Source organism: Gymnodraco acuticeps, unplaced genomic scaffold, assembly GCF_902827175.1.
Source record: "Gymnodraco acuticeps unplaced genomic scaffold, fGymAcu1.1, whole genome shotgun sequence".
Lineage (NCBI taxonomy): Eukaryota > Metazoa > Chordata > Actinopteri > Perciformes > Bathydraconidae > Gymnodraco > Gymnodraco acuticeps.
Window position 1 is genome coordinate 8,955,877 of NW_022990271.1, and position 15,000 is coordinate 8,970,876.

General features: G+C 42.8%; 1 protein-coding gene across 15 annotated transcripts in view; it reads left to right on the plus strand.

Annotated features, from left to right (window-relative positions):
- Positions 1-15,000, plus strand: part of baz2ba (bromodomain adjacent to zinc finger domain, 2Ba) — a 63,924-nt gene that overhangs the window by 19,756 nt on the left and 29,168 nt on the right. For 11 of the 15 annotated variants that reach the window (XM_034220903.1, XM_034220912.1, XM_034220905.1 and 8 more), the window contains exons 1-2: positions 1,422-1,439; positions 14,782-14,955. In XM_034220903.1, the coding sequence (XP_034076794.1) occupies positions 1,433-1,439; positions 14,782-14,955 (181 nt within the window). In that variant the 5' untranslated portion in view covers positions 1,422-1,432. Of the gene's footprint in view, positions 1-1,421; positions 1,440-14,781; positions 14,956-15,000 lie in introns of those variants that run through there. The other 4 variants (XM_034220911.1, XM_034220913.1, XM_034220914.1 and 1 more) reach the window with 1 other exon arrangement.

Sequence of the window (15,000 nt, forward strand, 5' to 3'; positions counted from 1 at the left end):
ATGCGCTCACACTCCCCCTGTCTGAAGTACAACAGGCTATCACTGATTAACATGTCTAAACTCAGCCAGTTCAGAAAGCCACTCTAATTCCTTTTCCATCTTGCTCTTATATGGATGACGTGACAGTCTTTCTTTCCTAACATACCTCACGTTCCTCGCAGTCGCAGATATGTTTGTCGCCTTTCTATTTGTTGCCTGAGAAACCATGTTGGCTTGTCTTCTCACATTTCACACTTGGTTTCATCCCCTTAACCCCTAATGCTCAGGCTGGATAGGCTGCCTGACCTCTTGAGTCACGGATGTTAAACTCTGAGCTGGGTTCTATTTTGCCTAGTGATTGTAAGCACGGAAGGGAGCAAACTTTCTTGAGTCAAAGATAAAAAAGAAAAACAATCCATTGATGTTCTTTCTCAACACCTTGGTCATGTTTGATTTTTGTTTCAAAGCTATTTGTTTGTTCTTTTTTGTTGCACATTCTTTGGATTTGGAGTTCTCCATCAACATAAGAGACCTTTTATTTGAAGATGTATCAAGTATCAAGACCTAGACATTCACACTCGCCCTTGTGCCTTTAATGCGGAAAGACAAAGCTAAACACCCGCAATCACTCCTTTCCTGAGTCGGCACACGCTCTCATGTACACACATAGAATCATTATCTGGGCTGACACGACGTCACATATTTAGAGTTTCACAGCAGGCTGGCATTCCAGGACAGCAAAGAAGAGATAATGTCAGTGCACTGCTGGTTAACTCACTGTTTTCTCCTGTTTCTAGGCCACAAAGCGTGAAGGGTGTCTGTTTATTACACAAACACACACACATGCATACCAGGCATACACGCACCACTTTGCCTCTCCCAGCCTGTTAGACGGCAAAGGCAAAAAAAAAAGTGACGAAAGATGCCCACAGACACGGCCGCCAGCATAGACAACAGCTACACTCTTCTGTGTATGCATCTGACTTTCTTTTTTTCCTTTTTTACATATGATTTCTGGAACCAGGAAGTGTGCCACAGTGACTGAGAGGATGTAAGGTGTGTTGTGCGATGCTTTGAGAGGGCACCGTCCCTTAAAATAGCTTTTTTTTGGACAGTGTTATTGTGCAACACATCTACTTAAAGGGCTGGCTTCGTGAGTGTCTTGATTCTTCACAACCCAGTGCTGCTATATTTAAATGACGAAATCATGATATTCACCTAGTCAGCAGCGGAAAAAAGAGCTTCCTCTCCAAACCGCCCACACTGCTTTCAGCCTTGTTGTGACTTGTTTGTCTGTCGTTTGAGGATTTCAGCTTCTTCCAGAACAATTGCTCTTAAAAACCCTCGGTTCCAGAGGATGGGAGCTGGTTACACAGCAACAGAGTTCAAAAACACGAGTGGAGCTTGTGAGATGGGAACTAGAAAACACGATGTAGCCTCTCTCTCTGTATGCATGTCAGGTGCGTGCATGCTATTGTTACTTTCATCACTGGTGTGTGTTGTCATGTGCAGCTGTTTGCTCTCCAGTTAGTGTACTGTGTAGTGAGTTAGTGGAGGTATGGCGGTGTGGAGCTTCTCTTCTATCGGAGATTCTCTCTGATTTATTCTTAACATCTGTCTTTGGCAGGTGTGTGGAACCACAAGGTCCTCTCTCTGAGCCTGTGATGTAGCTATGATTGCGGGCAGTGTGTGTGTGTGTCTGTATTCGTGTGTGTGTGTGTGTGTGTGTGTGTGTGTGTGTGTGTGTGTGTGTGTGTGTGTGTGGTGTGTGTGTGTGTGTGTGTGGGTGTGTGTGTGTGTGTGTGTGTGTGTGTGTGCATTTGTGCAAAACAACAGAGGGCCTTACTCCACCCCCTCCTTGGGATGAGTCATATCTGAGCCCTGTGTAATCCTAGCCTGTGTTTCATGTGTGTGAACAGACAGATCCTGAGCAGTGGTCTTGGTCCTCACTCCCTCTGGGGCAGTGAGTGGGTGAGACACGGCTATCAACAACAGGCCCAGGCAGCTTGGGTTTCAGCCTCGCCACACAAGGAATCTGCTCGCTGTGACATCGGCACAGATACACGCACCCAACACAAGCATATTCACGTAGAGCCAAAGCTATTATTCCTCTCCCTCCTTAGCCCCACCTCAAATTATATCAGGTAACAACATGGGGCTTTGTGATTGGTTGAACTATAAGGAAGTGTAAGGATGCAAAGGATGGGCCAGTGGGTATGGTTTCACATGAAAAGGTAGTGTCACACAACAGCGACGCTCAGTCTAACTGTGTGTGTGTGTGTGTGTGTGTGTGTGTGTGTGTGTGTGTGTGTGTGTGTGTGTGTGTGTGTGTGTGTGTGTGTGTGTGTGTGTGTGTGTGTGTGTGTGTGTGTGTGTGTGTGTGTGTGTGTGTGTGTGTGTGTGTGTGTGTGTGTGTGTGTGTGTGTGTTTGTGGTCACGTGTGTCCACCTGTGGGAGTGTGATTGCAGTGCAGTAATGTCAAGGCTGGGCTTTACACAGTCAACAATGGACGCTCAAATATTTAAACTTTTTTATAAACAATCACACAGAGGAAGTGTGGTGACACAGGAAATAGGGCCTTGTCACGGGGAAAAAAGGAGCTCTATTTTATGGATACTCTGCACAGCATTTCAAAGCACCCCATCGCTGGTGTGACAAAACCCCTTTAAAGGCACAGCTGGACTTTTAAAAGGGCCTTCTACATTTGCCCCAAGGGGGGATGAAAGTGTCCTGGATAGAGCAGCAGAAAGGTGATACTATGGTAGACTGAAGCTGTTTTCCATTTTACAGTCTTTTATTATCCTTTTATTTTGCATGTAAGGGCAAGAGTATCATACCTTTGGTCACAGATAAGCCTACAGGGAATAAAGACGTTTCTTTTCATGTGAAATGTTTGGTTGAAATTTAAGTTAAAAATAATCAAAGCACATTTTATATTCTGTCTGTGTTGCCAGATATATCTTGCCCTGATTTTGTCATTTTCCAACAATAACAAGTATTGGATAATGATATGTTCACTGATGGTTTTGGAGCAGCATTTTCAGATGTCACTATAACAAAGCAACAATGAGCTATAGAGAGAACAGACATCAAGCCTGTCCGAGGCAAACTGAGATGACCATATTTATGTAACAAATGTTAAGCCTATTCAGATCAACTTTATAGCCACTTTATGTTGTATTCGTGTCATTCAGACACACGTCCATATCTTGTTTTCTGGCACTTTCAATTAAGAAAAAACGACTTACAGCTACTTATCCAAACATTTTAACAAGTGCATGGATCAGTGGAGCTCATTGTTAAAATGATTTATAGTGGTTGTTTCTCGATCCTGAAATGGCAGGTTGCTTTGATGTATTACCTTAACTTTTGGAAAACAATGAGAGAACCTACGCTCTAGTTACATGCTCATCAGCTCTGAGGACTTTGGCAAGTTGTGTAACAATTGCAACACATTTGTTTCAGTTTATAAAAAACAGAAAACACTTCATCTTTCAGCAACTGATTTTATTAGCGCGATTACAAGCTAAATTATAATTGAGTCTGAAAGAATACTAAGCTAAACTAAACTTTGTTGCTTGTCACCCCCCTTCAAAAAGTTATCTTTTATGAGTTTTATAGTCTTGTGAATCCAGACAAGAAAGCTTTTATCCTGGGATTATAGACCACTTTCATTATTGGGGGAAGCAAACATTATTACAAGGCTTTGTGTCACTGAAGTCAGAAAGCATCTCAGTGCTTCGCAAGAAAATGAAGAGTCGAGTGGAGAAATCTTTTGGATACAAACCAAACCCAAAGGCATTCAGCAGCTAGTTGCCTGTTGTGCGACTTGGACCTTTTATAAATGAGTTTGGATCAATGTTATGGTTATCATTAAAGTGTATTTCGACAATACTTATTTTAATACATTTGTGTTTAACATTTGTCTGCACAGCCTTTCCCCCCTTCTACTGCACTATGTTGTTTATTGCATGTGCCCATAAATACAAAATGTCATGTATTTGCTCAAGAACTAAGAAGCGTGCTATACAATATGCAGATGTTCTCAAACATTCTGTATTCTCTTACCCCACCGTTTCTTAAATAATAATGAACTTTGTCATATTTAAATCACACATCTTATTGGAAGAACTCAGAAAAATACTCTAATTGTGGACCTATTTACTATCTTCACACATAATGAGAGTTAACCTGATGCAGGGAAATCAACATGGCACATTCATCAAAAATATCATTATTTAGTGTTTTATTCCTGTGGATTTTATCTTTAGGCCAGTAGGTCAGGGCTTCACTGACAGTTAAACTAATGGTACAGGGTCATTGGTCAGACCCTGAATCTATTTTGGTTAATTTTAGAAATGTTCAGCTGAATACTGACGTATAAAAACCTAACAGTCACTTCCCCCAAAAATGAACACGTAGATGGCAGCCAGGACTTCTTTGGAGCTTTATTTATGCAATTGTTTTGTTGAAGAACAGTCAAGAAGTGTCTTCACACATCTCACAAGCTCCTGAGACGGGGAGTACCTCAGACGTGTAATGACAAGTTTAAAATGATGATATCGTTGAAGATTTGGCCCTTGTCATGTTCTCGTTCCCCTACTTTCTGTCTGGAGCGGTAGAGTGGGAGTGAATGCCAGGCTTTATTTGTGTGGAATTATCAGCTCAGTTCATCAGTAAAGGTTGAACAGATTTACTAACTGTCACAGTTAGTTTACAGACACTAAGCTGTGCTATTTCATTAGAAGACCTGATACATTTTCTCTCTTCTGTGATTTGGCTGCATCTTGCCATTCTTGTGTAATATGGATATAAATCTGTGCCTGATATTGTGGCTTATGTGTTGGTGCCTGTTTATGTGTGTGTGTGCGTGTGCGTGGGCACGCATGTGTGTGTGTGTGTGTGTGTGTGAAGTTTTTGTAACAGTACAAAGATGTCCCAAGGGTTTTTTCCACATTTCTCATTACAAATGCTAATGTCACATTAATGAAATCGGCTTAGTTCAAGTTTTATAGCGTAGCCTACACTGAGAGATTTGGCCTTGACACTTCCCACATATTTCAAGTTGAATCACACTTTGCCCAGTGGGCATACTATTCTGAGTTTCTCTAAAATGTACTGGCCCTGAGTGAAAGTTTGGGGAACGTTTAGAGTGTAGGTGCCAAGCTCTGTCATCGTTGTAAATTGTCCAGGCCACAGGCTGTTGGCTGTCCTGCTTCTGAAGACGTCTGTTAGCTTAGCTACAGCAGTAATGGGGCTGGCTAATCTAAACATTGTGTTAATGTGCTAGCTGTGGTTTGTAGAGTCACTAGCTGTTAATCATTGCTCAACAGAGAGCTTGTCAGGCAACAACATGCCAGAGAGTTAATCATGGTTAAAGATCCCTGTGTTTATGCACATAACATGTCGCACATTACTCTAATACCATCAGCTATGGTTCCAAGGGTCACATAAAGATATAAAAAGCTACTGCATTCTAAATGCATTGTTTTACAATGTCTCACATATTGGTGGGACATTTACTATATTACTGATTCATGATGTCAAAACAACAACTCAATCTCTCAGAAAAGCATTCATTTGAAAGATGAACCCCAATGATTTGTATATTATCCAGATTTCCTGTAATTTCTCTCACTTGATTGTAATTGTGTACTCACTCACTGGTTTTTAACTTCTTGCCTCAGTTTGCTTATAAAAAACGAAATACATATAAAGCTTTTTAAACAGAGTAAGAGGAAGAGATTGTTCTTTGTAATTAAAAGTCAATTTTGTGAAATTGATTATATTATGCTAATCAAGGGAGATAATATCTTAAAAGCAGCGTGAGGAAGGGAGATAGACGGAGCGTGAAGAGTGGAAAGGAGTGACAGTCCAGCCGCCATTACAAGCTGCTGAGTTCTGCAGAGTGCTTCATAAAATGTCAGAGCGCTTCTCCCTGAGCAAGACACTGAAAAATGGCAACGCTGTGATGTGCTGGCACCTCACCTGCTGCACTGTGTGAGTGTGTGTGTGTGTGTGTGAGAGAGTGTGTGTGTGTGTGTGTGAGAGAGTGTGTGTGAGAGAGTGTGTGTGTGTGTGTGTGAGAGTGTGTGAGAGAGAGAGAGGAGGAGAGAGTATCAGTCGGCGTGCGTTTGTGCAAGTGTGCCTGCCTGTGTGTACATGCCTCTGTGTGTATGTTTTTACAACTGTGTGTGTGTGTGTGTGTGTGTGTGTGTGTGTGTGTGTGTGTGTGTGTGTGTGTGTGTGTGTGTGTGTGTGTGTGTGTGTGTGTGTGTGTGTGTGTGTGTGTGTGTGTGTGTGTGTGTGTGTGTGTGTGTGTGTGTGTGTGTGTGTGTGTGGGTGTGTGTGTGTGTGTGTGTGTGTGTCCGCGCTGGCCTCCCTCCCATGTTGCAGTGAAGCAGAATAGAGTGGCTGGCTGCCCGCTGCTTTGCCTCCCTCTCTGTCAATACAACAGTACTCTCTTGCAGCCAGTCATTTTCACATGTTTAACATTAAGTGAAGAGCCCCTTTGAACAGAGGAATACAAGTGATTGACATATTGAGTTTAATACTAGTGGATTTCTCTCTCATCTGAGCTTAGGTTGCCAGACTGTTGTTTTGAAATGACTCAATAGCTTTTAAGACCTTCATCTGATTTCACTATTGGAACATTGTGGATCGTGTGCCACTGTAAACACCGAGCATGTTTTCTGTTCTCTACCACCTCGCGCTAAGTGCATGTTTATCCTGCTTTGCCATTGTGTGTGTTGTGTTGAAGGGAAAGCCAGGGTGATTTAATGAAGTCATTGCATGCTGGTGTTATTAATGTTGAAAAGAAGAAGATAGGCTGGACAGGAGAAAGGCGTGAAGGTGAGGGGGTTGCAGAAGAGAAAATAAACATCGAGACAGAGAAGATGCACTCTTTATTTGCCAATGTCATCAGATAAAAGAGCCAACTCTACAGCAAGTTGCAAGAAGCAGGGAAACAAATTCAATTAAATACGAACATTATGATTCATAATTTTGAATTTTGTGTTAAGCACCACTACAACGAATAAATATGACTTTACCTAATCTACGTCCAGTTTTTTATTATAGACTTTGTTGTGAGCTTGGGTAAAGGAAAAAAAAAGATTGTGTTTGAGGGACTTGCTCTACACTGATTAATTAGTAATTAATCAAGGCCTTTTGAAATGATATCGTCCATAATAGGGCTTTTCATTATTAATTAATATGCTGGTTATTTTCGTGATTAATTGATTACTTATTTCTTCTATAAAATGACTTTAAGCCCAAGGTGAAATATTTAAACAAGTTATTTTGTCTGACAGTTTACATTTTCAGACATTCAAGTGACTTAATAACTATTATTTTTACATTTTTCTTGAAGATCAGTTAAAACATACATTGATGATTGAAATAGATTCGGATCAAAACACTTTTCCACACTTTGTTGTCATGTACGTAGAGTATAAACAAGCACACCGTTTGTATGTTTCACTGTGTCATGTTAGATGGCCGTAGTGAATTCAATTGACTTATCACAAACTACATTGCAGAGGTTTTCAGAACTGAAAACATTTCTCGTTTATCTTTGTTCTGGACAGTTTGGTAGTTTGTGGAGAAAGAGTAGAGGTTTGTGCAGCAGCAGTTAAATGAGGGCCTGCCTTCTTCTCTTCTGTCCAACACCACGTGCATCAGGAACACAGTCAAACCAGGCTCTTGTCACTGAGAGTCATGAACAAGCTATTATTGCCTTCACACCACTCAACTGAATTCTGTCTTATTTGCACAGGATATCAGTTATCTCCTGAAGTAAAGTTTCAGTTGAACAGAACAGACTCTAAACGGTCTCTTCCCATGGAAGAGGACAGAGGGGGCTCCGGCGATTGCTCAAGCAAGGCTCGTTGCTCTCTGGCTATTCCATTGTTCTGTCACTGTCAGTTTGTTTTGCCATTTGACATGCATGTCATTTGCATTATGCATATCTGGAGTGCTCATTGTCTCCCACGTGTCTCTCTCTCTCTCTCTCTCTCTCTCTCTCTCTCGTCCCTCTCTCGTCTCTCTCTTCTCTCTCTCTCTCTCTCTCTCTCTCTCTCTCTCTCTCCCCCAATCTCCCTTTCTTTCCCTGGTTCTCCCCTAAACCGATGCCATTTCCTGTTTTTCCGTTTAATGTATTTTTGTATTTCCTGCATTCATTTAAATATGCGGGGATACTTTATTAAGATTTAAACAGGAAACGACACAACAATTGTAATCCATTGATTATATCTTTACTTTGGATACCTGATATGAATCACACACTACACATACATCACACACTACACATCAATTAGATCATACACTATTTAAAATACATATTTGTTATATTTGTTGCTGTTAATGAATAAGTCAGTTAATGAATCTGACTCAAATGAATTCATCAAGTCATTCCAAAAAGAGATAGACATCTAGTTCTATCATATAAATAGCACTAAGCAACTATGTGAGCCTTTCCCTTAATACCTTTGGATATCTTGGATGTAGGTAATGTTGATACATGTCTATTTAAGAAAGAAGACTTGTCATGTCCACATCTCCAGTAAAGTTAAAAGACATATATACAAATGCATTTTCATTTGATTTAGTACTGCAATATTTAGTAAATGTCGGCACATTTTGTGACTGTATTCAATATGCTGGTTGTATTTTGTGGAGCGACTTGCTCACCTTGTATCAAAGCTTAATGTTCAAGGCCTCAGGGTAATCTTTTTTGCAAATCATCAGTTTGGCTCTTTGCATTGAGTTATGTACAATTAAGCTCTGTTGTGAAAATCGGACGTGAGCCAATGTAAAAAACCACAGTCTGTAATCTAAATGGTAATTAACCTTAGCAGGCATTGGCTTACTTCTCACAGTGCTTCCAATGTTTATGTATGTGTTTTTGTGCGTGTACGTCCACAAATGTATGTGTTATTCTCCGAGGCATCACGATGGTGTTATTGTGTGCTTCTGAAATGCTCCAAAGTCATTACGGCCTCTTGTAGACACATGCAGCCAGTGGCGAGCAGATCTGGTTCAGTCTGCAGAAAAACTGTAATGAGCAGTGAGACTGGCAGACGAGTGTGAGTGGCTAGCAGAGGGAGAAGGGCAGATTCATCAGGGATGATTGCCTGATATACACTTCTGCCTTTTTGATGTGAAGACCCTGCTAGGTTACCATGGGGAGAGTAATTAGCTCTGGCTGGATGCAGATGCAAATGAGCATAAGAGATGGGAATGTTCTTATTGCGCTTACTTTATCACACTTAGAACGGCACGTATGGGTGTGCTTGTGTGCACACAGATACTCTTTCACAACTACACAGACAAACAATCGCTACCGGCTCATTCTCTTCTATTTATGGCCAGGAAATGGGAGTAGTGCTATGTCTGGTTGAGCTGAGTAAAACTATTCTGTCACACATAGGTTTGACATCAAACACAAGTGACAAGCCTATCCTATCCCTCTCTACCGAGTCATCACCATGTCCCAAAATCACATTATTGCCACAGGAAACCCAGCAGAGGATGGTGAGTAGGGGTGTTGATCCCAGCCTTTGGCGTCTACAGTATGCTTTAAAAAGCAAATAAAGCCATTTGGCAAGAGCTGATTTCTTGTTTATAAAAAAAACACTGAATGTGTGTGGCGTGCCATTTGGTTTTATATTTCATGGAAAGCCTCTCACAGCAACATGGATGCGCGTGTGTGTTTTACGGAAAGGCCTAGTGAATTCCGTAGATAGACATTTATCAATGCTAGTGCCACGCTCTACCATTTGCAACACACAGGACCATATCATTACCTCACTGCCCTGGCAGGCAGTAAGCGGCTCTAGCTCGGTAAGCTGCAGTGTTACATGAAGACGGGCAGGCAGGCAGGCAGGCAGGCAGGCAGGCAGGCAGTGGTGTGGCTGTAATAAGACCGGTAGCCAGCACCACTGCCAAGGCGAGGCGGGTTGAGAGATGGTGCCCATCCCCTACATGCCCTGCTCTGCCATCTGTCACCGGGCAGGAGCGGAGCCCAGGGAGGGGTCTGAGTCACTCAGTTGTTGTCACCTAGACAGGCCACACTGGGGCATGCTGTCTCTTTGTACTCCTTTCAGGCCTCAATCCACTGCCAGTTTAACACACTTATGCAGCTCTGCCAATATCTTTGGATTCACTAAAGATTTTTTCCTGAATTAAAGTATACTCCACTAAGGGCTTTTTCCAGAGTTTTGTCCACCCTGAATCCAAAAGAGCTTGAGCATTTAGCCGATACATTATGTCATTTTTATACCATGCAATCAGTTGTACCAGCAAATATCTGCTAAATATAAGTAGCCTGAGGCCTCAACCAACTGTCATGGAGATCTTTCACCCATTTTGACATTGTGTAGAGTAGACCAAATGATCAATCAGCAGCCTCAGAATAAATCAAATACATTTTGTTATGACCTTTCAGATTCTGCAACCAGTTGTGTCAACTGTAATATATCATTTATTAAAGATGATACTGTCTCTTTAAATGTTTGACTCTGGACAAAGGTTGTCACTTAATTTTTGCCAAGGCGCCTGGTTATGTCATTTCCTGGCTGACGGTGTGTGTCAGGGAGGGATAAAGGGAGTGAGGAAAGGGGTCAAGCAAGCTTGTGCGTGCACTGTGCTGTAAGCAAGATGATCTCGCTCAGTTAGTGTTCATTGCCAACATGCATGCAAAGTACAAACATTCACTCCATATGCACATGTCGTGTCTAGAAAGACACGCACACACCCACATGAACACATACAAACACAAAGAGGGATGGGAAGTTCAAACAGTGAGCCTGAGCATCAGCCATGCAAGGTCAGAAATAAGAGATGTTCGTGCTGATTCAGAGTCAGTGTCAATGCTCTCACTTTCACAAACACAACAAGTGCGTGTGTGTGTGTGTGTGTGTGTGTGTGTGTGTGTGTGTGTGTGTGTGTGTGTGTGTGGGGTGTGTGTGTGTGTGTGTGTGTGTGTGTGTGTGTGTGTGTGTGTGTGTGTGTGTGTGTGTGTGTGTGTCATTTAGTAATGAGTCATGTATGAGAACTGACTGACAGTTTGGCACCTGGTAACCAGAGGAGCACCTGGATACCAAAAAAGCCATATTGGTCCTCAGAAAGACGATTATTTGCTTGGAGTTTTTATATAAAAACAGATCAATATGTTTGTTTTGAAAAAAAAAGATAAACAAAGAAGGATACCATACGCTGATTAAACAAGAAGTGCTAATATTGGATTAGTCATTTTGATCCTATTTCCCCAGCAACCTTGATTCTGACACACTTACTATGTTGACATTTCTCTTGTTAGCTGCTCGGCGCAGGACACAGTTAAATGGAGGTCTGTGTTTGACACAGTTGCGGATCACAATAAAAGGCGGGGAGTGAGAGGTCTGGAGGAGAGAGTGAATGTTGCAGTCTTTGTCGGCTGCCGTGAGGGGGAAAAAGAAAGAGAGCTGGGAGCTACCGTGTGTCTTTGAATGGGGTCAGGGCATCGTGGGGAATAATGCATTTCCCTTCACTTGCGCCAGGCGCTCCTTCCATTACGGCTGGAGAAGAGACATTGTGTCCACACTCTGATTACCACTGATCCATGCTGATGACTCTGTTGGCGGATTATCTCAGTTAGTATCAGCCATCTGTTACTGTGTGTGTGTGTGTGTGTGTGTGTGTGTGTGTGTGTGTGTGTGTGTGTGTGTGTGTGTGTGTGTGTGTGTGTGTGTGTGTGTGTGTGTGTGTGTGTGTGTGTGTGTGTGTGTGTGTGTGTGTGTTGAAGGGGCAAGTAGGATAGGGAGAGAGACACACAGGGGGTTGAATACTGTGAGGCTCTGACACATATGCACACTTCTATAGATATGCATTGGCAGGGTTTTGTAGAACTGCTGCGTGTGTAACCACGCACCGCCACCGACACACAACACAGACACACAACACCACAAAACATATGCATGAGAAGTAAGGCCACATAGCAGCCAGCACAGGCCATTACACCACCTCTAAATGCACACACTCTATCTCTTCTTTATACAATTCTGCCCTCCTTTCAGATGATGCTGACATGTGAAGGCTCCTATATGAAGGCCACATGCGATCATAAAACCCGCAGAGCTGTTTATAGCTACACTCTCCCCTGAAGGGCCGCTGCATCCAGCCACTATTAGTGCATGCGCTGACAGCTGGGTGCTGTGGTGTATTTGTGGACGTGACTCTGAATCCAGCTCTGGAACACATCTTATAAATCATAGTTCACTCATTAGCATAAATTCTGCCTCTCCTTGCATCTGCAAGACCTGCTGTTTCTGGCTGCTCCGCTCCGTTTTGATTGGTTGGTGTTGTTCAAGTCAAATTGATTTAGCCGTTCACGGAGATTATAACGCTTGCCTTATAGCGCCACTGTGGTGTGCCGTTAATTACCTATAAAATCAAGCTAATTCTGATGCTAAATCCATTTTAATTTCTCATAATGAATTCAGGATTGGATCCTTAAATACCTTGGCGCTCCATTATTGTTGCAATCATTGTTGTGGCTGTGCATTTGGTTGTACATTGCTCAGCTCAATCGTATTATTGTTATTAGATTTAATTGCTCTAAGTGATCAGTTTGTAGTTGTCGGAGGAAGATGGACTTGCCTCGCAGTCGTTTTTTCCCCCTGCTGTCGTTTCTCTCTCAATCTCTCATCCCAGAAAGAGGCCCTTTGAGAGATTGTGAGAGATGAGAGGAGATGAGGGGGAGGGTGGCTCTGCTTTACACCTCTGCAAAGGAGGGATTGGTTTTTTGTTGTTTGTTAGGGGGGCAAATCAATTCTGTTCACATCATCACGTTTTGACAAGGCGAGACATTAAGTGCAGATATTGAGAAACGACAAGAATGGTTTACAGCCTGTCCTTCATCTTCTCTTTTTCTTTATTCCGTCTTTTGTTTCTCCCCTGCAACAAAATCAGAGTGTATTGTCTTGCTTATCCTTTCCCTCCTTCAATCTTTCTATCTGCGCTGTGAAAAGGTAGGGAATGATGCGCTTCACTTACCAGCTGACACCACATAAGCTCGCTCGTCCTCTGAGACACCAGCCTTTTGTTTTCATGTGCATTATGATAATTATGAGGGTCCACAGCTCCTCTCCATTTTCATCTCACCTCTAATGATACTTTTCGTCAGGATCAACCACAGAAATATCTGCTGAAAGAATCCCTTTTTTTCTCTCCACATTTTTATTCACCCTGACATTTAAAGGGTGCCAGTCGAAGTAAAGGCGCAGAGTGTGGCAGCCATTCATGCAGCGAAATGTGGTAACACTTTTTGTTCAAGATTAGGGTAAAACACTTTGTCTTCACTCAGCCTGAAATGTATTCTTATAGCTAATATGTAGCGTTCATTTATTCTCCGTTCAGGCTGATAATGTGGCCTTTTAACCCACATCCTGTCACCTCGCATGAGAGGCCCCTCGAAGGACCTTTGACCTTGCTCATCATTACACAACCAGCATCTTTTCACTGCAGCAACGGCAGTCATGGCTGCCCAAGTCCGATGGCACACCAGCCTCCTCCCCGTGGACTGCAGCAGGTTTTCTTGTCATCCGCGCCTCTCGCTCTCCCTCTCTCCCACTCTCCCTCTCTCTTGTCAGTGTTGCTCCTGGCGAAAGGCTGATACTTGATATTCAGAGGATAGCAGCTTTTGTCTCAGAGATTTAATCAGTGGCTCTGCTCCCACTGCAGAGGAGAGAGAGAGGGAGGGAGGGTGGCAGGAGAGAGGGAAGGAAAGAGAGATGGAGGCAGAGACTGTTTATGTGTAATGACACAATAACAAAGCCTGCCTGTAAAACACAATCTGCAAACTGTGCTTTTGAAGGAGATTTTCAGTCCTGGATTAGTGTCAGGCAGAGGGATATGGAAAGGAGAAGAGAGAAAGAAGAGTCAGGTTGATGTGATAGACAGGGGAGGTGATTTGCTGTGTGTCTCTCTGCAGCAGGGGTTGAAATGTGTAAGTCTGCGTTCATGCGTGTACAAATGTGTGTGTTATGAAACTGTTTTGTAACTATCTGGCAGCTGTGTGCGCACAATCAACAATCCGTTCAGTTGTAAGCAAAAAGGGTTTCAAGTTGAATAATGTAAGTAAAATATTTGGATTCAGAATGGTCAAATGTTATTGGTAGGTTGATAATGGCTGGCGCAGTGACTTTGTGGGACTGATGAAGAAAAGCTAGTGTTAACGCACCCATCAAGTCCATTTAGATACAGGTGAAACTGAAAGGACTCGAGGCACAATGCCGTCTTTAAAGGCCTCAAAGAGCTCTTACATTTAGATACCATTATTTTTCATGAAGGACGACTAAAGGGATCCTGGTTGTCAAATATAGATGTGTGCGTTTGTTGTCCCTCTGTGTGTCTGAGAGAATGACAAACATGTGTTGTCTTTCCTAACATCTCACTTCAAAGTTGGAAATGTGAATTGGGTTGTAGTTCTTTGTAGAAGTTCATATCTGGTTGCGACACTGGCATTTTTTCCCTGCATGAAACTGTAAAAGTTGTTTTGTGTTCCAGTTCTTAAAGACGTCATCCTCCGTCCTACCTCTTATAGAATCAATGGAGGCTGGGAGCCAGTGAGCATGGCTAAATAGAAATATTGTTCAGGGGAAGTGAGATGTGAACGGAAAAGTGTCAGGAGATGTGGGTGCGTGCGCTTGCCAGAACATGTTGTGTAGGTGTGACACTGTGCATTTGTGTGTGTGTATTTGCCAGTGTTGGGCTGGGTGTGCTTTGCTATTGTAACCCCGCTGATTGGATTGTGTTTGACAGATATGGAGTCTGGAGAGCGGCTGGCCTCCCCTGCGCCCACCCTGTCTGCTGCTCGCACCTCCTCCCCTGCGGCCTCTTCCTCCTCCTCCTCCTCTTCATCATCCCCTGCTCCCCACTCTAAGAGCAGCCTGGCCCCGAGCCCCTCGCCACTGGGATCCACCCTCACCACCTCTGGTAAGAAACACTTTTTCTCCCTCTGTCAATCTTCTGTCTCTCCAA